Source organism: Argentina anserina, chromosome 1, assembly GCF_933775445.1.
Source record: "Argentina anserina chromosome 1, drPotAnse1.1, whole genome shotgun sequence".
NCBI classification, from domain to species: Eukaryota; Viridiplantae; Streptophyta; class Magnoliopsida; order Rosales; family Rosaceae; genus Argentina; species Argentina anserina.
Window position 1 is genome coordinate 638007 of NC_065872.1, and position 27832 is coordinate 665838.

At 38.7% G+C, this 27832-nt stretch overlaps 8 protein-coding genes across 10 annotated transcripts in view; 4 read left to right on the top strand and 4 right to left on the bottom strand.

Moving 5' to 3' along the window:
- The window catches only part of LOC126795428 (uncharacterized), a 39873-nt gene extending 17508 nt beyond the window's left edge, over nucleotides 1–22365 (bottom strand). Inside the window, exon 1 of the mRNA XM_050522277.1 lies at nucleotides 22358–22365. The gene's annotated coding sequence lies outside the window, so the exon portion shown is untranslated. The remainder of the gene's footprint in view (nucleotides 1–22357) is intronic.
- LOC126795341 (glycerophosphodiester phosphodiesterase GDPDL6-like) lies at nucleotides 381–3948 on the bottom strand. The gene is made up of 10 exons (XM_050522194.1): nucleotides 3930–3948; nucleotides 3676–3801; nucleotides 3260–3556; nucleotides 2905–3014; nucleotides 2232–2739; nucleotides 2042–2080; nucleotides 1674–1955; nucleotides 1416–1558; nucleotides 833–1316; nucleotides 381–736 (listed from the first exon to the last, which is right to left on the bottom strand). Exons 1-10 carry the CDS (start codon nucleotides 3946–3948, stop codon nucleotides 381–383), a joined length of 2364 nt encoding a protein of 787 aa, XP_050378151.1.
- On the top strand, nucleotides 5046–7206 carry LOC126795418 (VAMP-like protein YKT61). Its single transcript, XM_050522261.1, has 6 exons — nucleotides 5046–5370; nucleotides 5539–5636; nucleotides 6039–6143; nucleotides 6264–6329; nucleotides 6598–6684; nucleotides 6850–7206. The coding sequence occupies exons 1-6, from the start codon at nucleotides 5178–5180 to the stop codon at nucleotides 6898–6900; spliced, it is 600 nt and encodes a 199-aa protein (XP_050378218.1). The 5' UTR covers nucleotides 5046–5177; the 3' UTR covers nucleotides 6901–7206.
- Nucleotides 9430–10403, top strand: LOC126795443 (temperature-induced lipocalin-1). Its single transcript, XM_050522285.1, has 2 exons — nucleotides 9430–9866; nucleotides 9992–10403. Exons 1-2 carry the CDS (start codon nucleotides 9495–9497, stop codon nucleotides 10169–10171), a joined length of 552 nt encoding a protein of 183 aa, XP_050378242.1. The 5' UTR covers nucleotides 9430–9494; the 3' UTR covers nucleotides 10172–10403.
- On the top strand, nucleotides 12293–14359 carry LOC126795453 (uncharacterized). The gene is made up of 3 exons (XM_050522294.1): nucleotides 12293–12652; nucleotides 13322–13345; nucleotides 13789–14359. Exons 1-3 carry the CDS (start codon nucleotides 12460–12462, stop codon nucleotides 14088–14090), a joined length of 519 nt encoding a protein of 172 aa, XP_050378251.1. The 5' UTR covers nucleotides 12293–12459; the 3' UTR covers nucleotides 14091–14359.
- On the top strand, nucleotides 14973–18308 carry LOC126795366 (calmodulin-binding protein 60 E-like). Of its 2 annotated transcripts, XM_050522222.1 has the most exons (7): nucleotides 14975–15461; nucleotides 15931–16006; nucleotides 16212–16270; nucleotides 16361–16854; nucleotides 16944–17104; nucleotides 17203–17406; nucleotides 17490–18308. In XM_050522222.1, exons 1-7 carry the CDS (start codon nucleotides 15307–15309, stop codon nucleotides 18183–18185), a joined length of 1845 nt encoding a protein of 614 aa, XP_050378179.1. In that variant the 5' UTR covers nucleotides 14975–15306; the 3' UTR covers nucleotides 18186–18308. The 2 variants fall into 2 exon arrangements, with proteins under 2 accessions (XP_050378174.1, XP_050378179.1); XM_050522217.1 differs by having other exon boundaries at nucleotides 14973–15461; nucleotides 16212–16854.
- LOC126795351 (two-component response regulator ARR12) lies at nucleotides 18467–22203 on the bottom strand. 2 transcript variants are annotated; one of them, XM_050522203.1, is made up of 7 exons: nucleotides 22069–22203; nucleotides 21614–21745; nucleotides 21106–21258; nucleotides 20523–20927; nucleotides 20344–20420; nucleotides 18950–20179; nucleotides 18467–18770 (listed from the first exon to the last, which is right to left on the bottom strand). In XM_050522203.1, exons 2-7 carry the CDS (start codon nucleotides 21729–21731, stop codon nucleotides 18699–18701), a joined length of 2055 nt encoding a protein of 684 aa, XP_050378160.1. In that variant the 5' UTR covers nucleotides 21732–21745; nucleotides 22069–22203; the 3' UTR covers nucleotides 18467–18698. The 2 variants fall into 2 exon arrangements, with proteins under 2 accessions (XP_050378160.1, XP_050378165.1); XM_050522208.1 differs by lacking the exon at nucleotides 22069–22203 and adding an exon at nucleotides 21949–22032.
- Nucleotides 22366–24427: 2062 nt separating the features above from the next.
- On the bottom strand, nucleotides 24428–27711 carry LOC126795398 (uncharacterized). Its single transcript, XM_050522242.1, has 5 exons — nucleotides 26964–27711; nucleotides 26287–26323; nucleotides 25948–26184; nucleotides 25811–25858; nucleotides 24428–25006 (listed from the first exon to the last, which is right to left on the bottom strand). Exons 1-5 carry the CDS (start codon nucleotides 27260–27262, stop codon nucleotides 24749–24751), a joined length of 879 nt encoding a protein of 292 aa, XP_050378199.1. The 5' UTR covers nucleotides 27263–27711; the 3' UTR covers nucleotides 24428–24748.
- Between the last annotated feature and the right edge of the window lie 121 nt (nucleotides 27712–27832).

A 27832-nucleotide genomic window follows, 5' to 3' on the forward strand; every position in this document is an offset into this window, starting at 1 on the left:
GACACCTCGTTTTACGTAGAAAAGGAGTATTCTTGTGTTTCTTTTCGTATTGTGGTAAACGTGGTAACTTTGCGGGTCTTCAACCATTTGATAATGTTGATTGGAATATTAGAGTGAGGATAGATTATCAGTTTTACCCAGTTGGGATCATGGAGACCAGCCGTTGAAAATGGATAGATTGCCTAGTAGTACAGACTAATAACCAAGCATTGGCTATACTATAACAAGAGCACAGATAGACGTTTACTAAACTATTAACATTGTACAGATTCATCCACTGTGTGTTGGTTGTGTCTTTTTTTTCGTATGCAGAAGAATTAGCGAGCACATGAGATTAGGTTAGAGAAAAGAGAAGAACCAAGAATCCAAAAGTCACACAGTTAATTTCCCATACACAATAAGCTGAACACCATTATTGCTACCAAAGAAAGACCCCAGTTTGCTGCATTTTCCAGTGCGCTTGATTTTTCTGTAGGTGCAGGGGCATTGCCAGGCTTGTTGCCGGACTTAGAATCTGACTCAGAGCCTGGTGAGTTTGAGTCGGTCTTGGTCTCGGCCTTGGGTGCCACTGGAGGAAGTGGTGGGTCAACTATGGTTTTAGAATCAAGTGGTGGGAGGGGAGCGTCCGCTGGTGCCATTTGCTCAGGGGGCATCAAGTTGAGGAGAGAACCGGGTTCAATTGGCAGAATCGGATATGCGACATCGGCTTGGGGGTCAAGATTGGTGCATGGACTTCCTGGACAATTTGAAACTTGTTGAGTGGTTTATGTAAAAAGAAAAGAAAGAAAGGAAGTAGACAAGAAAAAAAATTAGCTTGAGCCGCAAGACTTACTCATGAATTTGCTTGCAGTTCCTGGAAAATCAGTGATAATTCCATCAACGTTGAGTCCTTGAGCATATGTAGCTATTTCGCTAATGGGGTCTGCGAGAAAATCAAACATGAGACTGGTGAATTCGTTTTTCAGGGAGTTGATGTACACTGTCAGATTAGCAGCCTTCAAATCCTTGATGACCCTAGTTTCTCCTTTGATGAAGAAATTGCTGGACAAAATAGCTGAATCTTTGTTGACAGTTACTCCATCTGCGAAATTCTTGATCTCGTCAATCGATTCCTGTGGTACAGAACTTATTTTCTCCTCAATGCTTAACACTTTCTTGTATGTTTTCACATCAGCAAATTTGGACAGCACTGAAGTGTCATCTGATCTGATTATGACCTTTTGAGTAGATTGCTCGTCGAGTGTAGCATTTTTCAAGGCAGAGGTTACGGTGCCAACAATGTCCAGACCGGCCTTTGATGCTAGGTAAGGCGCATTCTGTGAGAAGAGCATAGGTTTTATCTATGGTTCAGAACTTCAGATTAAACATCGTTGTGCAACAATTGAAAAAAGAATGAAATGTGTAGAAAGATTTACCTGAATGTTGATCATAATTCCAGTAGTTGCCTTTTTCTTGGCCAACTCTAGGAATTCAGTGAGGGTCACCAGTTTGCCTACATCCTTGTTAGCTGGGTTTCTATACAGGTTTTCCTTGGTCCCAAAGGGGCTTTGTATTTGGGCTGAAATATCAAAGTTGAACCGATAATGAGATTGTAGGAAGTTTTGCTAGCTGAAAAACTAGTAGGATTTACAGGGATAAGTACTTGTACAATGGTAAAGATTTAGGAAGCGTACGTTTCAAGGACTGGATCTCTTCCCATTTTAACTGGAATGAGAAGACTCCAGCTTCTGGTTGAAGTTCAGGGATAGTCTCACTCTTGTCCATGAATTGACTCAATGCATTAGTGCCTGAGTTGAGATCTATAGCATCTAAGCAGAAGGCAACTCCATCACTTGACATTTGGACCGAGCAATCTATTATGTCAGTCCCCTCATCTATTGCAGCCTGATAAGCAAGGTCAGTGCAACCAGGGTAGTTCCCACTCGCTCCGTTTCTAGTTATGATCAACGGACTTCCTGCAAGCGCTTATCTCAGCACAAAAAAAAAAAAAGACTCACAAGCTTGTACTATCAGCTTGGAAAACAAAAGTTGGACCCTTTACCTTGGTAAGGCTTGCCACCCTTGTTATGAGAAAAGCATGCTGCAGCAGGAAAGCACAAGGTGTTAGAGCGAAAATGATACAAATTTTTTTGTACTTATACACCTTACTATATGTTTCATGTGATTCTGAATGTGATTGTGTAACCCATATGAAGTAAGTGCTATTAGAACTAAGGAGTTTGATGTCTCACAGATGGCTTCTGATGCTGTAGGAGGGAAATCTGTAACCACCCCATCAACCGAAAACTGATCGTTGTTATCTACAAACTGTTGGATTTCTGCTGTTGGATCCATGCTGTAGTTGTAAGGGATTAGGATATCGTTTGTGAAGCCTTTAGCGTATACTTCCAGACCTTCTTTGTGAGCATCTGCCACCAGAGTAGTGGGAGCATCCAAATAATTAGTTGCGGTGATTGGATATATGAATTCTTTTGGAACAAGTATTCCAGCTGCAAGTGATTTGATCATTCCAAGATTCTTGAGCAATGCACCGTAGTTTTGTCTGGTTGTTGGTTCAGTCTCATTGGGGCTTAGGAACTCTAAGATGAGCTTTGTCTTGGCTTTGTTCACTTTCCCACCGATGGTTTTCAGGAAACCAATCTCAGGACATGAAATGTAATTGATGCCCTGGTGGTCTCTCATTGCATTTAGTACATATGCTGCTACATTGATTTTGTGTTCGCTATAAAATGCATCGTACTGCAACAGAGTAAACAAAAGTAAAGCCACCTTAGACGAGAGTAGATAATGAAGCTACTCATCGAAAATAAACCCTTTCATTCAACATGAAACAGTTACATTGGATGTCTAGAACAGAAGTTACATAACTTCCGTTGAAAAATAAACTCAAGGACAGAGAAATACCGGCACATTCAACCAAACTTGGTCTGGTTTGCTCTGAAATATATCATCAAAGGTCGCTATAGGCAAAGAATTGTCAAATTGACTCGGTCTGGAAAAGATGTTCTGAGTCACTGCATAGGAATTGAAGAACAATTGTTTAGTCACACCCCTTAAACCACAGATGCTATTCGCAAGCTGTCTCGATCATGAAGTATTTCACATTGCTAAAATTCGACAAGGGGAATCTAAAACTATTAACCTCCTAATGTACATCATTCATCATTGCATTGTTCATGTCTTATTCTATGACCAAAAGAGTAAACCAGTGATTCGATAAAATAAATTGCCAAAATCGAAGAAAGAACTCGAGTCTTACATGAAGGTTTGTTTGTTAGCTCCTCTGCTGTGAAATCTAAAGCGAACCACCCACTTAATTCCTTCCCGTTAACTTTGTAAGTGCTTTGGCGTTTAGGGTATACTTGAGGCATCGTTGTTGTATTATCAAGCAGAATGTTTGACAGGCAAAACCCCATGCTATCTTTCGATAACTGCAGACTGCAGGAAAGAGCTGTGCCAATCAAACTCAGGGACTTGGCCATGCTGTTAGAATAGCCGCTCGATTCTGGGAAGAGCCCCGAGAGCCCTCCACGAGCTACAATCAGGGGCTCATTACCTGCATGCATGCATGGTTAGGTTTTCAATTACAATATGTCACAAATATCAAATACTCGACCATATCCGAAAATATAAAAACCAGAAAACATAGATGGAGCCAATGTTGATTGTTCTTACCACTCAATGTCAGCCATTTCGGTTGTGGAGGCTTCGGCCCTGGCTGCTCCGGCCCTCCTTTCTGGGCTAATGCTGAATGGATCAACAGGGAGATGAGAAGCAAACTTCTCATCATTTCTCCTGATTCTGTCACAGATATTCCAAATGTTGATGAGATAGATAGAGATCGCATACCCCTAAAGATAGAGATCATAAAAAGATGAACATGCATAAACAACATTCAAAGATCGAGAACAAAACAAAAAAAGACTTACTTCCGGAGGATTCTAACATTCCCTCTCAAGTTTGCCTAAGAAAACTCTCAAGGGAATGTCAAATGCATGGGATGAGAGAGAGAAGGAAATCGTGGGGGTTGAGGGAAAATAGGTAAGACTGTAAGAGGTGATTGAATTAAATTTACCCCAAAAAGGTTTGGTGTCTCTGATTTTTGTGTTTACTAAATTGCTTTCGCTCATTTATCGCATTAATAGAAGTATAGGATTTGCTATTAAAGGCCAACCCAGTTTGTAATTTGTTTAAGTCAAAATTCCTGTATTTACTATTTTTGTTAGACTGAGATATGAGTTAGATCAGTTTGGGTTTTGTATGAACCTTCGCGGGAAACCAGGCATTGGTAACCTTCCAAACCTTAACGGTTTTTTAGAAACTCCCCAGGTTTCTGTAATTAGCTGCTTCTAGTTTTGGAGGTTTTCTTTCTAGGCCTCCATTGCTATGTTCTTGCCTCACTTCAGTTTCTTGTTCAAAAAACGGAGTTGCCATAATGTTGCAATACTCGTAACTCATGACTTAACGTTCCATCACTAATTGCTACTACATGTTTCTAGATCATCTCCCCCGAACCTTGCCACATCACAACGTACGATTCGTGATATAACGTATACAATTTCATAACGCAACATTGAAGATAGCAATATAACACGAGTACATAGTACATAATAGAATGAGTGCCAAAAGGTACAATAACATGAAAGAAATATGACTAACAATGGATATGTGACATTCTGCAATGGTGACAGACTAATTAGACACAACTAGGCCGACACATTTTTGGTTTCTCTAACACAATCAACTGAGAAAATAATAAACCGTGACAAATAATTACACATCTTAGACTCAATATCGTATATTATATACGCTTGAAAACTCGAGTATAATTTATCGAAAAACTATAAAAGTCCCAATCTATTTAGACAGTCCTCTGGACGAGAACACGATTCATTGACAATCCTACCAGTTGAATCAGAATGGAATAAGGACAGGGACCAATTTGACCTCTGCTTTGTTTACTTAGTGGAGAAGAGAGAAACAAGAAAGCCATCATTAAGCATCGATATATTCGCAGTAGCGTACATATATATAAATAAGAATCTTGAAAAGCACCAGATCCCAACCCAACCCAACCCGCTCTCTCCTCTTTTCTTCTCCGCGATCCCCAAAAAACCCCAATTTCTTTTTCCATCAGAAAACAAAAAACCTAATTCTCTATCTCAGATCAAAACAAGATGAAGATCACGGCGCTGCTGGTCCTCAAGTGCAACCCGGAAGGATCCGACCCGGTTATACTGGCCAACGCCTCCGACACCAGCCACTTCGGCTACTTCCAGCGGTCCAGCGTCAAGGAGTTCATCGTCTTCGTCGGCCGCACCGTCGCCAAGCGCACGCCTCAAGACCAACGCCAGTCCGTCAAGCACGAAGGTCCGTTGAGTTTTTCCGCCCCTATGTGTTTTTGGATTGTTATGATTTGATTGTGATGCAGTTTTTATTTGTGATTTTGTATCTTTGTAGATATTAATCGTGGTGATTTAAGATTTTGTTTTCGATATGGTTGAAGAAATCCGAATTCGTGTTTGGTTGTTGTTGTAGAGTATAAAGTGCATTGTTACAACAGCAATGGTCTCTGTGCATTGGGATTCATGGATGATCACTATCCAGTTAGGAGTGCGTTTTCGCTGCTCAACCAGGTGAATACAAATTCTGTATTGTTTTCGTTTCGCTGTGGTGGCTCTGTTAGGAGAAGAATGAATTGTATTTTCACTAACTTGTCGCATCGTGCTTTCTGTGGTGGATTGATCTTTGTGTCGTCCGATGGGGTTAGGTTCTAGTGTTTTTCCCAGTCACGAGTCTAATTGGGCTCTAGCTGCTGAAATTCAAAGGTTTTAGTTGTTATTTTGAAGCTCTGGATTTCAAGCATGTCTAGTTTTACGAATAGGAAACTGATTACGCTTTGGGATTGCAACTTTTAAGTAGGGTTTGGATTTCTGATCAGATATATTTGCAAATATGTGTCATAAAGTGGTCAGTACATTTGTACAACTTGTTTGATCTTGCGTCTCTTATGAAGAAGGAATTGCTATGATTTCTAGGTGTTAGATGAGTATCAGAAGAAATTTGGTGATTCTTGGAAGGCTGCACAAGTGGACAGCACAGAATCATGGCCCTACCTAAATGAGGCTCTGACTAAATTCCAGGTGTGTTGAAAATTTCTTGTTTTGTTTCTCATGTTATATTAGCTGGAATGATAAGACATTAAAGCAATTGAAAGTTAATGAGCTACGACTGAATTCAGTTTTTTCTTCTGTATATTTCAGGACCCTGCAGAAGCTGATAAGTTATTGAAAATTCAGCGGGAATTGGATGAAACAAAGATTATTCTTGTGAGTTTTGTGCCTTGAACTACTCTTGATCACGGAAATAGTTGCCTGTCTTTATGATTTTGCTAATTCATTTTGTTCTATAATTTCAATAATCGGCTGAAGGATTTTACTGAATAATGATTGACACATCTTGTATGTTCTAACTCATTTATCCATCTGAAAAGAAAAGTAAACGAGGAAATATCTTCACCTACCATATGCAGCAACAGATTGGTCACCTTATACTTTACTAACATGGCTTTTCTTTTTGTTTCTTTCTTTGGTGCAGCATAAGACTATTGACAGTGTACTTGCACGAGGTGAGAAACTGGACAGCTTGGTTGAAAAGAGTTCGGATCTTAGCACAGCATCACAGGTACTAACAATTGTCGTGTTACTTTTCAGTCGCCGGTGCAAAGTTCACGGACTGACTTAGTGCATGTCATTATTTCTCCATAGTGCATACACTGACACAGTATGTATCATTAAGTTGCTGGTACGATTGCCTGATGATGATGTGGTTTTTCTTTTGTTCGAACAGATGTTCTACAAGCAGGCAAAAAAGACCAATTCTTGTTGTACCATACTGTAAGCTTCTGGTTGTAGTGGCAAATTCGTACTGACAAATTCAGTGTTTAAGTTGATGGATGGCAAATTGATGATTGTAATATTTCCATGTCATTTGTGCATTGTTCGCTTGGCGGAATTCTGTGGATCTTCATTATCTTTAGGGAAACGAATATTCATAGAGGTGTTTCCTCCTGGTTATAGTATGAATACTGTGTTTCTGTTTGGAAACACAAGTCTATATTCAACTGTGTGCTGTATCATGTTTGTTATATTGTCATTACAATTTTCATAATGATTTTATAAATCTATATGTGCTTATTCTTTTGAAGCTATTAGTCTTACAGACCATTCAGTATATGAAGATTTCAGAATTTTGTAAGTTCCATGATAGGACTACCGGAACATAACTGAAACGCAACTAAAATGAGGGAACATGTCATAATCTGGGATTCTGGTCGATGAAGCTTTTCTACGTTCCACGATTAGAACCTTTTGACCTTCATCCTCATACTCTTCATATACATGCATGTCTAGGGGAAATACTGTGAGCTATGCCTTATACTGATAATGTAGGAGTCAACATACCCAATCCACCCTCATGGGCTAATAATGTTTATATAGGCAACAAGCCAACAAATCCTAAACTAACTAGGAGTCCTAAAATTGTTTGGATGGGTTCGACCTGAATACCTGACATATAAGTGCTGCTTGAACCTTAAATCGTTGGCATTGATCTCTTTAAACTGTCATGTACGCATCAGTATTCAACAGGTTCACTCATTACTACGGCTGCACTAGATCAGAACTTGGATATGTTTATCCATCAGTCACAATGATCAAAATTCAAAAGAGCATCTGTGTTTACCTGACCAGTATTTTGAGTCTAACACAGACACCAGTAACAGAGACATAACCTTCTAAATATAAGCATGCACAAAACACACTAAAGGACAGGTAACGAACCAACCTAAAAGATATAGGATAGGTAACGAAGCAACTGATACTCGTAGCCAAACTAATTTTTTTCAAAAGGGGGTCTGGTTATTCATACTAATGTACGTTATCTAAAGTTTATGATCGGACTACTTAAGTCTTCAGTGGCTGAAATATAAGCAAAATCATGAGTGGAACATTTCCAATAATCTGTAACGTTCTTCACTTTAGAATGAAACTATCATCATTTTGAATGAATCCACGGACTTATACAGATACTAGTGTTCTGTTTCAGGCTCTACATTCACAATACACAGTTACACACTGGAGTCTATAAAAACTAATGCATAACTTGAACGCCAAACAGATACTAAACTATACTAGAGTTCTGCACATTCATAATACATACTCGACTCTAAAGAAACTAATGCATAACTTAGAACACCAGCCGGTAATGTGGTGGTAGTCCTCGCCTAAACTATATTGGGATTGGAACTAAAATAGAGAACAATGTTAGAAATGTGGAGAAATTAACTAATAGGGCTTAAAAATCAAACAACCATTGATCCCAAATGACAGGCCTTGTGTTAGATTAGACTACACCACATGATACTAATCAGGACAACATAGTATACAACAAGTCAACAACCCTTATGCACGAAAAACACACACGATCAACTCTAAGAAAAACTAATGCATGATTCCGAACCCCAACCGTAATCACTCCTTGTCTAAACTGGATTGGAATTGGAAACAAATACATAGGCTTCAATGAGCAGAAACTGAACTACCAGGACTTAACAAATAAGCATTATTAGACAATGCTTGCCGGTTATATAGGTGCTGCTTGATCCTATCAAGTATAAACTATCTCAACTATCTGCTTCCATGTATGGGACCAATGATTAAGAAATTTGTGGGGGTTAAGATTTGACTCATTTTGGACAACCATATAACCATGTCTGCCTTGATCATGATAGCTAGACATAGACTTCTTGGTTTCTCTCAGCCAAGGGGAATCATAAGCCTAATGCTTCTTGGCAACTTTGCTTTTTCTTTCAAGCTACAACCACAAGATGCTTTATCTTCCTTTGTAAGCTTGCTCCTATATTCAAGTCCTAATCATAATGTTTTCTTCCTCTCCAAGCTTCTCCTATGAGTTTTCTTCTCTTCCTATTCTGAATAAGGTTTTCTTCTAATAGTACAGTGGATAAAAGAATGAACATTTTCCTTATATTGAACTTACCTCAACATCATCAGTTAAACGACTCAACTAACTTGTTTACGACTCACTAACCACTTCTTAAAAAATTATATGAAAACGCAACATTATATATGTTACTAAATTTTAAGTATTGTATAAATTTTATGACATCCAAATACCAATGTACCATACACCTCGTGTACAAGATCGGATCATGGAGGATCAAAAACATTGGGGCAACGTTGCGATTACCATACGTGTCTAGCAAGTTCGGCAATAATGCACCGCACCGCACACGTGTAAGGTTCAGAAGCCTCCACGTCCCTACGTCCAAATAACCTTTTTCAACAAAGCCAATGCCACCTCTATATATATATACCTTATCAAGAATGCACCATAACTCTCACAATCAAAATCCTCATAAGATAAACCCTAGCAAACCCTCTCTCTCTCCCAATCCACTCCCCTCACATTTTTCAATGGCAAAGAAAACCATGGAAGTTGTGAAAGGTCTAGACGTACAGAGGTACATGGGCCGCTGGTACGAAATTGCTTCATTCCCATCAAGGTTTCAGCCCAAGAATGGAGAGAACACAAGAGCCACCTACACTCTGAAAGAAGATGGGACTGTGAATGTGCTCAATGAGACCTGGACTAATGGGGTCAGAGGATATATAGAGGGCACTGCCTGGAAGGCTGACCCTTCAAGTGATGAGGCAAAGCTCAAAGTCAGATTCTGGGTTCCTCCAATTTTTCCCGTCATCCCTGTTACTGGAGATTACTGGGTTTTGTATATTGATGATGAATATCAATATGCTCTCATTGGCCAGCCTAGCAGAAATTACGTTTGGGTATGTGTATCTCTCTGTCTTTTATTTATTGGGTAATTGTTCATTTCTGTGTTTCATGGTGTTTGTCTTGTGGGATTTGTGTCTCTGTTTTGTGTGTGACTTTGGTTTTTGGGTGTTTTGGTTAGATATTGAGCAGGAAGCCTCATTTGGATGAGGAGATTTACAACCAGCTAGTGCAGAGGGCCAAGGATGAGGAGTATGATGTGAGCAAACTCCACAAGACACCACAGAATGAGAGTCCACCAGAAGATGCACCTAATGACACCAAGGGTACCTGGTGGTTCAAGTCCCTCTTGGGAAAATAGAGAATTTCTTATAGGATTAGCATGTTGGGGTTCTGAGTATATATTCTCTAGTATGGATGAATAATCAGAACCCCATTGCGCAACATTAAGATTTGGTTTGGTAATTTATGCTTTTTAGTGTGTTTTGTGGATGCAAATTGTTTAGAAATTTCCATCCGGATAGTTTCATGTAAGTTGTGGACTCGTGTCTGTCTGACTTGAAGGTTTTTATGTCATATATATCTGTTTTCTATTCTCCTTTGTTAATATGATTCCATTTACTTGTTGCTTACTGAAACGTAACTTGTTAGACATTACAACTAATGATTGAGACTCTTTGACTCATTTTCAGAATGGTTACTGGCTCTTCTGATTCTAAAGGCAACTGTGACCAATTTACTTTCCACATTACTGAATGAGCTCTAGATGAGTACGTTTAAATAGTTTACTCGACACAAAGATGAGTTTAAATAGTTGATAATTGTTATGGTTGGGATTCTGAGAGTAATCTCGATCCCTTATATTTGGGAGGTACTTTGACTAGAAATTGGTTATCTTTACGATTTTGACACCAGATTGAATTGGTTTAGGACTAGTTGTCGATCATTATATCTTCATGTTTTCATAGCGTTGGCGAATTCTTGCGTTTGGATCTGTGTCATTCATGGCTCAAAGGAGGGCAATTTCAATACCAGAAGATGTTACGGCAGGGGCAATTGTGCCATGCATGGCTCCCAGGTGGGCAACTTCAATACCGGAAGACATTATGGCAGGGGAAATCGTGCCGAGGTTGCCGGTAGAATCCGTAGGGCGATGCAGATGCGTTTGTAAACGGTGGCGCGCTCTATTCTCCCACCCAGACTTATTTTTCTCATCGGCTATGAGTTCTATACACTGCCCTTAGACTTAGAGTTGGGAATGCAGAAGTCTTTGGTTGGAATGAGTCCTCCGCCGTTCAAAAATCCGGCGGATGCTCTCAGTTTTGTAGGCTCCTGCAATGGCTTGGTCGCCTGTGTTGCTGGTGCTTCCATTCAAAGTGGTCGGTATTTCATACATCGAGAAATCAGCTTGTTTATCTGGAACCCTATAACTGGATTCTACAAGGAATTCATTGGTTGACTATAAGGTCTTCTGATGATGACAATAAGGTTGTTGTTGCTCTATTAGATCAAGAACTTCTGCAAGAGGTGCGCGTCTTCTCATTCAACTCCGAGACATGGAAATCGATTAGATGCCCTCTCAATCTCTGGCTATACACAATGCAAGTGAAGGGGGTGTTTTTGAGTATAAGAGTCTTCATTGGTTAGCTTACGAGACTGATCCCCATCGTTTAGATAGACCAGCATTACCACTTTGCATATTTGCTTTTGATTTGGCAAAGGAGGAGTTTCGGAAAATACAAATGCCTAAGAGTTACCTGATGTATGATGAGCGTTTGGGAGTTTCTTGTGAAGGATGCCTGGATGTGGCCTTAAACGGGAGATATCAGTGAATAGCATATGCCCCAAACACTTGTTTTTCCGTAGCTTTACAGAGCCTCGAAATTAACTTCTTCTTTTTTGTTACAAAATGCTGGACCGGTAGTCAACCACACCGAAGCCTAGAGCATAAGGTACCATCGGGTGTTTTTCACTTGCGGATAATTGAACTTGAGATCTTCTTACTACTAGAAGTATCTCAACAGCGTTCGCCCAACAAACAGACATATTATGTTTTTTACCACTAGATTAAACCCCATGGATGAAATTAACTGTTTAAGTGGCTTTAAACGGAAAATATCAATGAATAATAGACTAATTTGACATTTTCAATTAAAAGAAAATTTATAACCACGTGCACCATGTCAAAATGTCTCACCAATTCACTTATCGTGATCAATTATATTTCCAAAAAAATACTTTTTAAATATTGAATTAATATTTCATATCTTTAATTTATTTCAAACTTTCTTAACCTTATTTTAAATTCCACTTAAATATATCAAAACAGTAGAATTTACTATTTACGAATTTCAGATTTATAAATTTAAAAAAAAACCATCGTTCATAAACTCCATAAAATTTAAAATTTTCTTATCCAAATGCATTAAATTTTCCAAGTTCCATACCAAAACCACCCCTTCTCTCTGGTAACAATCTTTTTTCTTATTTTCATGATTACAGCTCATTTATGCGCAACCACTGACCTCTCCAAAACAGTGTTTTAAAACATACCAGAACATTCAGTCGTAGCAGATTCCTGAGTAGATCTCACTTCCCCCACATAAGCCAGTGACACACTGAAATTCATAGCCAAAGAGAAACAAAAAAATGACGAGGCGATCTGCCACTTGTTTGAGGTGTTGCTTGGTGGTGTTTGCGGTGGTTTCAGCTCTAGCAGTTTGTGGACCGGCCCTGTATTGGAGGTTCAAGAAGGGTGTTAAGTTGGGTGATTCCAAGTCTTCTTGCCCAACTTGCAACTGTGATTGCCCTCCCCCTTTGTCCCTGCTCAAAATTGCTCCTGGTAACTTATCTTATCTCTATGTTAATGGGTTCTTGTTTATTCTGGTTGTTTGTGTTGAGGTTCTGGTCTTCTGGGTTGTTGGAAAGTTTGGTTCTTTGATGGTTGAAATGAAATTGAAGGGTACCCATGTCATCATTTTTGGGGTTTGGATCCTTGTTTGGTGCTATTTGGAGCTGCTTTTTGATGCCCAAATTTGATTTACTGTCTGATTTGAGCTAAAGAAGTGAATTTTTGGTTTCTGTTTCTAGATTTGTGGCCTTTATCTGCTGGTACTGCATTATGAGTTTCAAGCTCTTTACTTTATCGGATTTAATAGTGATAGCCAGTTCTGTTTTGTAGTTACTTGTTCCTTTTTCAAGTAAAGTTGAGATCTCGGCTAGTGTTCGTGTAAATTTACAAAGGTTGATGCTTGAATAAAAAAATAAGCAAAACCTGCATATCAAATATTATCTGTTGAGAATTGCTCTAAAATATGCTTAGTTTGCTCGGTTTTCAATAGCTGTTCAGGAGGTTGTTTAGTTTTAAGTGGTTGTTCACTTTTACTTAGAACCTTAAATAGATTTGTAAAGTTCTATGAGAAATGGTTTTTTCTTAGTTTCTTGTGATGAGGGAGTTGAGTTTACTCATGTATTAACTTTTTCATCTTTTGGCTCTGGTATGTGTTTGCAGGATTGGCCAATCTCTCAGTCTCAGGTTAGAACACATCCTACCCTATATCTTTGCTGTGTTATTTTTTTCTTCTACTTTTGTTTTTCTTTTGCTCCAGTTTGGATAAGTGGGGCTTGGATGTTTTCTTCATTTGCTTGTTATAATAAAATTGAGTAACATTGTTTCAATTCTCAGTATGCAAATGTTTCCATTCTGATGAGTTGATAGATTTTTCTTTTCATTTACTCTGAAAATACTGTTGGAACCTATCATTCGATCAAGGCAGATGAGAAAAAGACTATTTGTAATTACCATTTAAAGAAAACACCATTTTCTATTCTACTTTAATTATATTGAAGTATGCATACGTGTTTTATTGATATGGAATAGGGTCACCATAAATTGTTGTTCTAAACAAGCTTCCATTCATTGCTTCCCCAGTTCTGGAATCATGTATATGATTTGATCATTAATATGTGATGTAACAGATTGCGGAAGTAATGACCCAGATCTGAAGCAGGAGATGGAGAAGCAGTTTGTGGACCTTTTAACAGAAGAGTTGAAGCTGCAGCAAGCTGTTGCGGAGGAGCACACCAGACACATGAACATTACATTTGCTGAAGCTAAAAGGGTCGCTATTCAGTACCAGAGAGAAGCAGAAAAATGCAATGCTGCAACAGAAACATGTGAGGAAGCAAGAGAGCGTAGCGAGGCATTGCTCATCAAGGAGAGAAAGGTGACTGCCTTGTGGGAAAGACGAGCGCGTCAAGTAGGTTGGGAAGGAGAATAGTTTGTAAAACATGATTACTGCAAGTCGTTCTATTGATCTACGTCTCCCAGTATTATACCTACAACCAAGCAAATGGCTTCAGTTGTACCCTCGTTACAGCATGAGTGATATCTTCTCTTCCAATTGTTGTCCTAATGTTGTATTGCCCATAAATGGCATATAGTTATTATGTTTTCCTTTATAAACATGACCCATTTCAGTACAAATAGAGATACCAGTTCAAGAATGGAATTTGAATATGAATGAATTACTACCTCTCGTTAGCTTAATTAATCTGTACCATATGTTAGCATTTTATGTCTATTTCATATTTCTTGATTGGGGATTAGAGAACAAACTATCAATCTATTATCACTGTCTTATTTAGTATTAGGCTATTAGCTGATTCACCTCCTTGATTAGGTTGATATCTATGGCTTATTTAGTATAAGATGATTCACCTCCTTGATTAGGTGCCATCTCCTAATCAGATTATATGACTTGAAGTATGGCAACTTCATCTCCTTGATTATATGGAATATCAAATCTGACTCAAACAAGTAAAGAAGATCCGAATTATGGCTCATCAGAATGACCAACTCATCTCCATGGTTATAGACAATTGATCATATCTCTCCAGACGACTCTATATAGTATATATCTCCATTGCTCACTCTTGATAGCCGCTCCCAAAGTGTCTCCTCCATTTTTTACCCAAAGGTGAAAGTAAATCAGCCTAAGGTCTTCTCTGTCGGCGCAGGTAAGCAGCATTGACTTTCTCCACACAATTTTGTACGTACTATTTTCTTATTTGAAATACAAAGGGATGCTAATAGCACGAGGGGCTGTACCAAAAGACGCGGTTTCAGACTTTCAACATTCATGCACTCACAAGACACACACACACACACACACACAAACCAAACCCAGCTGTGAGAGACCCTCTGATGGTGAATTGTACACAATTCAATATTTTAACATGCAAAATCCCATTAATATAATCCCGGATTGTATCATCATCACATAAACTATTCCAAACAGATCCATTTCCAACCTAGAGATCTTATTGCACTTAATACCCCGATCGTAGATACTTTGGCTAAAAACCAATGTTTTTGTCTTCCTGGGGTTCCTCTGAAACTTGTGTGTTGTCCTTCTCCGATGAAGCTTCTGTTGTGTAGGTGATTCCTAGAACCATCTTGGGTTTCTATTTTTGGAAAGGTTATAACGGACTTTGATGTTGGCGGGTAAGTTTCTGAAAATGGAAAGTTCACGAAACATGAGGGCAGAGAAGAGAGGCTATGAACAAGGTCCGGATGAGGATGGGGCTTATGATGAGACAGAACATCGCAGTCAAGAATCGAAGAGACCGAAGCTACCCGGTTTGGCTAGGTTTATTTCTTCTCTCTCTCTTCATGTTTAACTTCTTGTGCTTTGTTGGGTACTAATTGTATGAAATAGTTAGTTTTGGGTATCTTGTATTCATCTTCTGTCTATGACTCAATCGTCATGCTTGGATGAACTTGGGAAACATTAGCTCAATTGGGGATGCTGACATTTTTTGAATAATTGAATTCATGGAGGCATTGGAAATGATATGGTTGTTTGATAGTGTTCTTATTGAACCATTTTTTTATATGTAAACTGTGTTTTGTTGTTGGATGATAATTGTTGGGTTATAAATCCAGTTACCAAGATCTCTTTGACCCTCAAACTTTCTTTAACTTGAGTAATATCGTGAAGCTTAGTACTTTTCTGTCATTGGGCAACATGATTAATGTTGTGGAGTTTCCTCTGTTCAAGGCCTCAATTTCAAATTTTATTTCTCTATTGTTTATATGCATGCTTCGTTCAAATGCAGTGTGATTGTGGAATCCCTGAAGGTGGATAGCTTGCAAAGACTTGCCTCAACTTTGGAACCTATGCTTCGAAGAATTGTGAGTCAAATTTTCACTCTTTTAAGCTATTAGATGAACCTTTTCAATATGCTTGTCCACTGAGGGAAGTCCATCCTGCTGATTTTTTCCCTCTTTATAGTGTTTGAGGAGATTAACATTGTTAAACCTGTTAATGATTCTGTTACTTCAAAGCTTTGCATCATTCCTTAATCAATCATGGAACTGTTTCTCTATTGATTAATAGGTCAGTGAGGAATTGGAGCGTGCTTTGACGAAAATAGAACATGTTGAACTGCCTGGAAGGTTTGTTCCAACCAAATTATCTTTATTTCGATGTCTCCACCTAAATGGTAGAATTAGTGATATATTGTTCACATTTTTCACTTCTGCCAGGTCTCCACCGCCCAGAATACTAGGCTCAGAAGAGAGAAATCTTCAACTGCAATTTAAAACAAAAATGCCACCGCATCTATTTACAGGTGCGAAGGTTGAGGGAGAGCAGGGAGCAGCGATTCATGTTGTGTTGCTAGACTTGAGTAAAGGCTGTGTTGTACAAACAGGACCAGAAGCATCTGCAAAGCTGAATATTGTTGTATTGGAAGGTGACTTCAATGAAGAAGTTGAGGATGGTTGGACCAAAGAACATTTTGAAAACTATGAGGTAAAGGAACGTGAGGGGAAGAGACCACTTCTAACAGGGGATGTACAAGTCCTTCTTAAGGAAGGGGTGGGTACACTTGGAGAGCTTACTTTCACAGACAATTCTAGCTGGATAAGGAGTAGGAAATTTAGGCTTGGAGTTAAGCTTGCCCCTGGAAACTGTGAAGGAACTCGTATTTGTGAAGCGAAAACAGATGCTTTTTTGGTTAAAGATCACAGGGGAGAATGTGAGTTAGTTTTTGTAATGACTTCCTCAATTCATATCATATTTAAGCAATGTTTGTTTTGACCCTATTACTGTTTTTGTAATTTGAAGTGTACAAGAAACATTACCCGCCGGCATTGCATGACGAGGTGTGGAGATTAGATAGAATAGCAAAGGATGGAGCTTTACACAAGAAGCTGATTAAGGCTGAGATTGTAACTGTTGAAGACTTCCTCCGTCTTCTTGTTAAAGATCCGCAAAGATTAAGAAGTGTAAGTGTGTCATGCACTTAGTCAGTTTTAACTTGCTTTTGTAGGCTTTGTATGTTTTTCATCTTCTGTTTCTTTTATTTCCATATTTCGGAATGTAGGTACTTGGGAGCGGTATGTCCAATAGAATGTGGGAAAATACAGTGGAGCACGCAAAAACTTGTGTCTTGAGCGGGAAGCTTTATGTTTACTACACTGATGAATCTCAAACCAAGGGTGTTGTTTTCAACCATATTTATGAGCTCAGAGGCCTCATAGCTGATGGACAGTTTTTCTCCTTAGAGTCCCTCACTCATAGTCAGAAGGTTTGTTGTTACTTTGAACACAAAGACATGTTTGTTTGTGTACTCTTTAGACTCAGTTCGCTTATTTGGATTTCGTTATGCAGGTCTCTGTGGATACTTTGATGAAGAGAGCATATGATAACTGGCATCAAGTCGTTGAATACAATAATATGATGGCTATGACTGCACCTGCGGCAGTAGCTACCAACAACAATTCCTTAGAGCACCATTCTACAGCTACTCAAAGCAGGCCGCAGTATAACACTGATTTCAGCCAACAGTTTCGTATAGAAAATAATCATCCACCCGTCGTCCCTCAATTTGTTCCATTTGTGAGGTCTGATCAAACATCTTTGGTCAAGTTTAGCAACCCACAAACAACATTACCTAGCACCACAGGTTACATGTCACTTGGAGGCACATCAAATTTTTCAACAGATTGGTCACGGCCGATTTATGGGAATGGGTTTGAGGACTATAATGTTGCAGATGAAATCCGGATTAGAAGTTCCGAAATGTTGGAGACGGATGACATGCAGCGACTTTTAATGAAGACATTTAGTATGGGAGTTGGTATCGGAACAGGGTCTAGTTTTGGTCATTCTGATGAAGGATGTTACAACTATAGTGCACAGTATGAGCCTCATGCAGCTCAATCAATCAGAAAAGAGAATGGAAAAAGCTCGGGGAAAGCTGTTGTTGGATGGCTTAAGCTCAAAGCCGCTTTAAGGTGGGGAATATTTGTTAGGAAGAGAGCTGCAGAACGGAGAGCTCAGCTTACACTTACAGAACTAGATTGAATGTAATTGTTATGTTATTTTCATAGCCTGTTTATCATGGAAGTGACTTTTGTTTTGATTATTTACGTTTTTAATGCTTTGTTTGTTTCACGAGGGAATCAAATTAGGAGTTTAAATGTTTAATTATACAATGAAAATTGTTTATCTTTATTCTGTATCAAGAAATTGTTGCCCATTTGTCAATAAATTTCACCTTTCCCGGTCAGACAGCCAGAATATAGAGAACCACAGAAACACTAAAGAAATGATTAGTGGAGGGAGTGTATAAAAGGGCAGGCAATTCACTCTGCCTATCACTTAAAAATGAAAAGGGTCGAAAGAATTGAGAATATATATATATATCAGTTTTCCTATTTGCAATTGCAAGTACATAAGAAGTTGCTAAGGAAATAAGAAAATTGAAGATGGGTTAACAATTGCACGAGAGATGAAATTACACAACGATGTTCCCTTAATAGAGGGCATGAACTGCTGAAAATGCCATTCTCTTCTCCAGTAACTAACAGCAATTTCTCACATACATGAGCCAAGGGAGTATGCATCACTTCCAAATTCTGCGTCCAGTAAGATATTCTCATCTTGATCCTGCACATTAATATCAAGTTCATGTTAAAATTCTGCTGAAGAGGAAGAGAAGGACTAAATATTCGGCAAATCAATGGTCCAAAGAAGAATGTGAAAAGCAACAACCCTGTTTAAATCTGAAATGACCAAAATAAAACACATCAATACAGAACACTCTTGAGATAAGCAGCTAATCGTACCTGTTTCATTATCGTGCTCATTATATCATTCAATGATTCGTAATCATCCTGAATGAAGCCATTAGGTGATCTTGTTTGCTCCAAGAAGTAGTCCTCATTTGGCTTCATCTTTGTCTCCATGGAAGACTTACCAGCCTCATTTGGTTGCACGAATATGGTTGTGGTCCCATTTAACCGGTCAACTAGAGACGAAATCCTTTCATAATTGTATACTGCATCATTTTGATCCAAACTGTGGATTACGGGGCCATCAATACCCAATGTAGAACCTGGGGAAGTTATGGCACTGAAAGTTTGATTCAACTGATGGTTGTATCCTGGCTCATGTTCTTCCCACCTTTGCTTTGACATGTAATTCAGTGTTGGTACAACATCGCCAATCAAGCCTTCTTGATTCTGTACATTTCCTCTTAATTCATCACCAGAAGCTGAGAGTGCACTTACGGAAGAAAACTCATTCAGACTGTTCCCAATTTGAGGCCTACTAGAACAAACCCCCAAGTTATCAGCATGCATTTGACCATGATTAAAAGGATCACTCATTGACATAGCATTTGATGGAAAGCTAAATAAGTGTGCACCACCCTGAAAGTTTTCGCTACAACGACTGTAATCCAGAAAATTAGGGGAACCAGAGATGCCAATGTCATATGATGCTTTAACAGAAGTTGAATTGCCAAACACTCCCATGCTATGTGTTTCTTGTGGTATGCCTTGTAACACCAAAGGGTTGCTCGAAAAATTGGAATCAGAAGGGAGTGTGCTAGAAGACACTCCAGAATCCTGAAATGTAGATGATATTCTGTAAATTGTTGAATCATTGCCGGGATAGGACTTTGGATTGTGGGTGATGCACTTGCTCTGCTGCAACGGATTGAGCTCTGATAATGCTGGAGTAGCTTGGAATAAATTTGGACTTTGGTGTGGAGGCACAGTTGGCTGGAGCTTTGCAAAATGATTAATATAGTTGTTCAAGTTTTGGGAGTGACCAGGCTGGACCAGACTGGAAGAAGTAATTCCTCCTGTGGGCAAACTAACTGGGGAGTTTAATCTACGAAACATCCCACCAGATGTGTATGTCGATAAAGTAGTATTTGGCATTCTCCCTGATCTCAAGGAGTGCAGATCTCTAAATCCATCTAGCCCACCCAGGCGTCTGTACGATGACTCTTTTCCTCCCAAAGAAGCAACCATGCCACTACTTATTCTGTTAAGATATTGCCTATATTTCTGTAACTCAAAATGAGAGTATCACCAAGAAGTTCTGGATCAATCAGCAGCCTTTTGAAAATCAATAATAGCTAGAATAAAATTAGGTAAGCAAGCAATTCCTTTCAGAACAATATTTCCTGCAGCAAAGTTGTTCTGAAAATAAGACAAGGAGAGATGAGTACCTGTAGATGGCTGGCCACATTTTCCCTTGAGATCCCTTCAACATCCATCAGGTCAAGAATTTTCTTTGGAACAGCTCCTGATTGTAAATTAAAAAGAAGGAAGGAGAAAGACAGAAAAAGAGCATCAGTAAAGACATTCAATATACAACAAATTCACCAAAATAGCAGCAGAGACTCACTTTCAACTCCCAACTGATTTACAGCCGCAACAAACTTTCTGTGCAACTCCCCAGACCAAACTACCCGAGGCTTCTTCTGACTCAATGAGTCCTCAGTCTCATGTTCATCATCTTCACTTTCTTCTTCCTCATCTCGATATTGATCCTTTCTTTTCTTGTTCAGTTTTCCATTCTGATCTGAACTACCTGTTGGTGAAGGCCCTTGTACACCTTCTCCAGTTTCATTGCAAGCCTTCTCTTCAATGGAAGACTTCTTTTGGTCCTTGGTGTCGGACTTCTTTTTCCGGATAACATGTTGCCAGATATTCTTGAGCTCTTCAATTCTAACAGGTTTCAACATATAATCACAAGCACCATGATCTATCCCCTTCATTACCAGTTCAACATCACTGTACCCTGACAACACTGTCACACGACCGAAAAAATTGGTCAATACCACAGTTCTTCCCTACTTCTTAAACAATCACTATCCACAATCAGGTTTTCGTACTAAAATTATGTTCACAAAATATTCCACTATTGCACTAAAGTCCAATTAAACAAGACTAACAATCCAAAACATCAAGAGTAATTTGATGCTTACTGATCACAGGTAAGTCCATCTCAAGCCCCAAAAGTTCAAGGAGCTTAAAGCCATCCATGTCAGGCATATTAACATCACTGATCACCAGGTCATACTTATTTCTGTTTTCCCTCAACATTTCCAATGCCTTGACTGCCTGATTGGTAGTAGTAACTGCAAAACAAACCAAAACCCAAGTTTGAAACAAATGTCCACAATCAAACAACAAAAAGACCACACCACAACATAAAGACAGAAACTTCCTGACAATTCCAATTTCTAATAGTTTCATCTCCATATTGTCAAGCACAGATGGTCAGATAGTATTTCAGCATACAACTAAAAAACGAAGGGACTTTTTGCAAAAATTTAGAGTCGTAAACAACAAAACATAAAGTCCGAACAGAGATTGAGACGGTGTATACCACAAACAAACTCGATCTATTACCTTAAGTGAAACAGACCAATTTAGAATTCGAGAACAGAGTCCGTACAATACAATAGTAAAAGAAAAAGGAGACGTAATTACCATGATACTTGCACTTGCGAAGCAAACCCTCCAAGAATTTGAGACAAGTCGGGTCATCGTCGACGGCCAGAACTCTCATACCCTCCGGAAACCGGTCCCTTCGGTCCTCCACAGTCATTGTGACTCACCCAACTTCACAAAAAAAAAACATGAGAAACAGAGCAAAACCAAACAAGCAGATTATCACAAACAAGTAAACCAAACGATGCAAACTTTCTGATAGCAAACTCAGCTTTCTGGGTTATAATTTGAACATGCCAATAAGAAACAAGGAGGGATCAAAAACTGAGAAAGTGGCTAGAGAGAGAGAATGTGGGTAGAAGTAAAAGCTGTACAAATGGACAATGATGGGGATGGCCAGAGGAGAGTGAAGGATTCATCCCAACATAATCAAAAACAAAAACAAAACATAAAAATCTTTAATCTGAGTATTTTATATGATATGAAACTCTTACTTTATCTCTTCCGGTCGTTCTAGTTTGTTATCAGTCGTTCTTGTTTGTTATCTCTCTTCTGCCACCTTGTCTGCTTTATCTTCTAAAAACCCAACACGGAAAATAAAGCTTCAACCTTTGCTCATGGGATTTCAGTATTAAATATTATACTGAACTGCTTGCTCTATTTTTATAACTAGGGTAAACTCAGAGTAGGAAGACTTTTAGGTTTTTGATAAACATAGGTGAAGGTCAATGTTACCTATCATCATTTTACCAAATTAAAGTAATTTACTCATCAATTAGATAATTCTCCTCTTTTATTGGATTTACATCAGGGTAACTTTTTAATTAGAAGGAAGTGGTAATTATCTAAATGCAAAACTAGGAAAGGCAGATGGATTGATGAGTTGTTACTTATTAGGAAATGATGGTAAAGTAATAATCAGTTGCAAACATAATCCCACTAATTACTTGGGACTTTGATGAGAATGATATGATTCTCATCCTCGTTTTTACTTTTTTTAGGATGTTTACTTTCAATTCTTTCATTCGTTTTTGAAATGCCATATTTGTACTCTATGCTCTTGTATTCAAGAGGGTGTCCATTTGGGCTTGATAATAGAAATACGAAAATAATCTTCAAAATAACATATCAAGCTGAGTCACATAATCCAACTAATCTAATTTCGATGAATTTAATTATGTGATCATTCTTGGTACGTGCTCATATATAAGGGGGACTCACATAGCTTCTCTAATCGTGGAATGATCAATCTCTCACCAGTTTAAAATTGAGAGAAACTCCAAAAAAAGCGAACATGATATGAAGAGAAAATCTTAATCAACTTGAATTCAAATGACAAAACTTCTATTGTATATAGGGTAAGATCATACGCCTTATCCAAGAATGAACAATGCAAGTCTATTTGAAAAGATGTTCATTTTTCCTTTTGAGAATGAAGATGCACATCATCATTTCTAAACTACAAATGACCTATTGGGATGGTTATGGATTTCTTACTAATCAAGAACAAAATACTAGGGTAAATAGAATTAAACTAGGAGCGTGGAGTCCACGTTTAGCAAGAGAGAGTCGAAGGATGCTCGGTTGAAGTAGTCAGACTTGACCTAAGACCTTTGTAACCAACCAATGAACCGAAGTACACTTCTCCAAGGCCATCGAGGACGAGGCTACGTTTCGCAAAACGATTGGGTAAGCTCAGTTGTCGCGGGACCCGCTTCAGATTCCCGGAGTTAAACCCAGACCCGGAATGAAAATACCAATTAAAAGAAAAATGCAGCCTTCACGGGAAAACGACACGTCGGTCCCAGGATCAGAGAGACGACAGTGCGCTGAGGTTATTGAGTCCCACACCTCACATGCGGTTCCGTTATGCCGGTTACCAGCAGCACGTGACCGTGGCGCACACAGAGATAGCTCACGGTGCCGGAATCGGAGTAGAGTGACCAATATTTGCATCCGGCATCTGCTAGAGAATTCTCTTCCGAAGTTACGTGTGAATATATTTGATTGAAAACGCGAAGCAAGAAAATCGGAAAATAAGTCGTCTTTAAATTAGCAATGAGGCAAGGCAAAGTGTGAATAATACGTTGTTACAATGATGCAAGGCAATGTGTGAGAGCAAAGTGTGAATAATAAGAAATATATTATTCAAGCTATATTTAATTGTTGAGTTGTAGTTATTGCTCAGTTGTATTTGATATTAATTTCAGTATTAATTGTTGATTGAAGACTTCTCATTCTGCATTAATTGCTGATTGAAGACTTCTCCCGTTTTGCATTAATTGCTGATTGAAGACTTCTCCCGTTCTGTATTAATTGTTGATTGAAGACTTCTCTCGTTCTGCATTAATTGTTGATTGAAGACTTCTCATGTTCTGTATTAATTAGCAATTAATGCTGAAAATTAATGTCAAATACCACTGAGCAATAACCATAACTCAACAATTAAATACAGCTTGAATAATACGTTTCGTATTATTCACACTTTGCTCTCACACATTGTCTTGCATTGCAGCTCTGTCTGCACAACCATGTTTACCACTTGCAGCTCTGCCCAATGCTCCAATAGTACATGAAGAGAGTCTCTCTTGTCTTGATTAGTATCATAACTATCATGCCATAGGAGTGTAATCAGCAGCGTTCTTAGTTCCAAACCCAATCTTGTTCAGGCTAGGAGTGAATTGTGAATGGGTTGATGTTGTGAATGTGAATGTAGCTGGTGTCTGAAACAGAAGACTAGTTTGGTATGGGCTGACGTTTTCAGTTACGCACTCATTTTTCAAGAGTCTGAGTGTGTTTTGTGAATGGAAAATCTGAAACAGAAGATTAAATGTTGATGATGATTTCATTGCAAACCATGTATTCTCTTTTCTGAAAGTGACGATAATCTTTACATAAAGCTCCGTTCCTTTTAATTACACATATGACATCCAGATCACCAGGAACTCAGGAAGGAAGCAGTGAAGATGACTATCTAAAGGAACATCTAGATCAAACACTATGCATGATTTCCATCCATTCATCTAACAAGAAAAACACCAAGCTTGATAGCTCCGCCAAAGATTCGTTCACGATACAAGCAATTATAGCTATTAGTGGACATAGGATCACACTACAGTGGGATTCTCTGTTTTACATTCCCTAATACTTCTCAGAAGAAGTAACAATAACCAGCTATTTTTTGGAAAATCTCAAGCACTTGTTGTGTTTTACTTCAATACTTGGGGTAGGAGTGAGTTCCTTCTTCGCCGGATTTGCGAGTGAGAGCTTCTCCATCGCATTTATGAACTTGCGTAAGTGCTTAATGTACTCTGGATACGTTTCTAGGTTGCAATGGCCTCCGCCCTTGACCCATAAGGGGTCATATTTTTCCTTGGCAAGTTCCCATAAACGCTTCCCATGGGACAAATCGACAATGTCATCTTCTGTTCCCTGCAAAGTCCATTGATAAACATGTATTACTAATAGCAGCATATCAATGTATGGAACCAGAACCAACAATCAAGCGGAGAACAATAGGTTAAAAACCAGTTCTAAACTTCTAATGTCAATTTCTAGATAAGATAATTTTCAGAATATCTTGCCTAAGACAGTATAATGAGAACCACCATTTGTCAAACGCGGAAAACCTGATAATAAGTAGAGATCTACAGACTGGAGATCAACTACCAATATCTTCTTCCTTCTACTTAAGATTCCAACTAAGTTTTTCGCTTGCTGGAAAACCTATAGAAGTCTCCCTTATGAAATATATAAGCCACATTTTGAGTAGGAAACCATCACGAGTAGGATCAGTCCCAAGGTCCAGCTGTTATTATGTCACTTCTTTACTAACTAGTAACTACCTTGCCAATAATTATTCTACCAGTCCTTCTAAATGCTATGAGACATTAAGCAAATGAACTAAGCTAGCTAGACATAAATAAACTTCTGTTATGTATGGATGAAATATGTTTATGTTCACTTTACCAGCCAAGTTGATAACAAAAGTTTTCTGGTTGAGTAAAACATTCAGTTAGGCTTCTAGGGATAGGTCATAGCAGTTAGCAGAGGCCATTTTCCAGAAATTCTATGGAGTTGAATCGAATTTAGATAAGTTGATATCACCCTTTTGAAAGAAATGAAGTCTATGAATATCACATAATTTACATGTCTTTGAGGAAGAGGTTATCGAAGGAAATGTTTTCATTTCAGAGTGCAAAAGAAAATTGCAAGAGGAGGGATGAAGATACTTACATGTATAACTAAGACCGGACAGGCAACATGCCGTATTTTGTCTATATTCTGCACATATCGGACAATGCTTTTCAATACAAGTTCTGAGTAACCAAGACTAGCACCAAAATGATAGATCACATGTTAATCAAACTTACTTTGAAAATGTCGAACCAAAATGTCACTCTGATATTATACAAGACTCGTATGCCTGAAAGTATTGCACTATGAAGAACAACAGCTCTCAGTCTCTTTAACCGAGCAGCCATGTGCAGTGTCGGTCCGCTTCCAACAGATTGGCCGTAAAGTATCAAATCCTCTTGCTTTACTCCATATTCTGTCTTTAAGCAATTGTACACAGCTTCTATGTCGTAATAGGTGTTGAACTCGGATGGCTAAACAATTACCAACATTAGCATCAGTGTCACTCACTCACAGTTACCTAAAACAAGTTCAAGTCTGTTGTAGATGCTCTTCATAGATCACTCAATTCTTACCTTACCGCTGGATGCTCCATATCCCGAATAATCATAGCTGCACATTGAAAAATAGGTGAAGTTAATATACAGTAAGGTTCGCAATTACTGTAGCACGCAAATCAGCTCTTACACTTCACACAAGATTTGAATGTCCCGACTCCTTTTAGATTTTAAACAATGAATGCTGACATAGTAATTTCGATGTCTAAACTCCAAACACGATCATATTCAATGCATCTACTCCAGCCCCCAACCCCCATGGAAAACACACCATATAAAAGAATGAAACTTGAGCTAAAGCTTTGTTCTTTGGTTATAAGAGCCATCGATATTGAAATCGTAGATAAAATATTAGTATTTTCGTTTCCTTTTCGGGTCAACAAAACAAGCATGAAATCTCAGCAGCCTAAAATTCAAGCCTCCTTCCAGACTCCAACATTAAAACCTATTAAACTAGGAACATCAAATGAATTCCATAACCAAGAAACAGAGAAAACATGCAACAATACATTACCATTTCTCCACTTTTATTAACAACTCAACCAAAGTATCACCCTTTAGATAAAACAAAATCTATTCAATCCATTCAATAAAAGGAAAGAAAAAATATTACAGAATGGCCAAACCAGAAGGACTCATGTCATCATAGTAATCCAAATCCAATCCAAAACCAAACGGAAATAAATAAAATTCACCTCATGATATTAACCCTGAGGTGAGCCCTGAGCTCAATGAAGAGCTCATGCATCTGACCCAAATCAGCAGCATTGCCATGCGAGTAAAGAATGGTGAACCTGGCAAAAGGGTGCTTCCAAAACGTGGCAACGACTCTGTTTCCTCCTTTGGTCTCAAGCAAATGCGCCTCCATGTTCTTATCTGCCGAGACTCCAGAGAACACAACCTTCCCTCCCTCGTCTTTCGACACATGATACGTCGGCGGGTCTGGTGGAAAGAACGCAAACTTTGCAGCCACACCAGCTGTTACATTGCCCATTTAACACAGACCCAGTTTGGATTCCCAGCCAAAATACAGAGAAAGCAAAGTTGGGTATTGTTCAGGCATCAAAGACCTGAAAAATAAGGCCCTGCCCCTGTTTTGGCTAAGCAACCAAAGCTGATGTGTTTCTGTGTTTATGATATATGATGGTGGTGGAATACAAAGGTAAGAAACTTGGAGACGTGTTTTTTTGGTTAATGGGGTTTTGGTTTGTGTGGAATTTTACTGGGGAAGATGGAAAGGGGAGAGAACAGGTGGCGTGAGATGAAGTTAGAGGCGAAAGTGGTGAATGGGGGAAGAGAAGAGATCCGATCTAAGCGGGGGGTGGTGTTGTGAGAGGAACAAGGAGGAAGCAGCAGAGCTTAGCTGAGAATCAGAAACAGAAAAAAACCACAATGGAATACAATAATTCTTTGGGTTAGTATTTGTTTTATTTCTCCTAAGGATGATGTGCTTGTATAAGCCTCTGTAAGCAAAATAAGAGTAGGTTGTTGTTGAATGTTGATCCTACTTGATGATGATGATGATGGGTGATAGGTACGACCATTTTTTCTCTATTTTTAACAG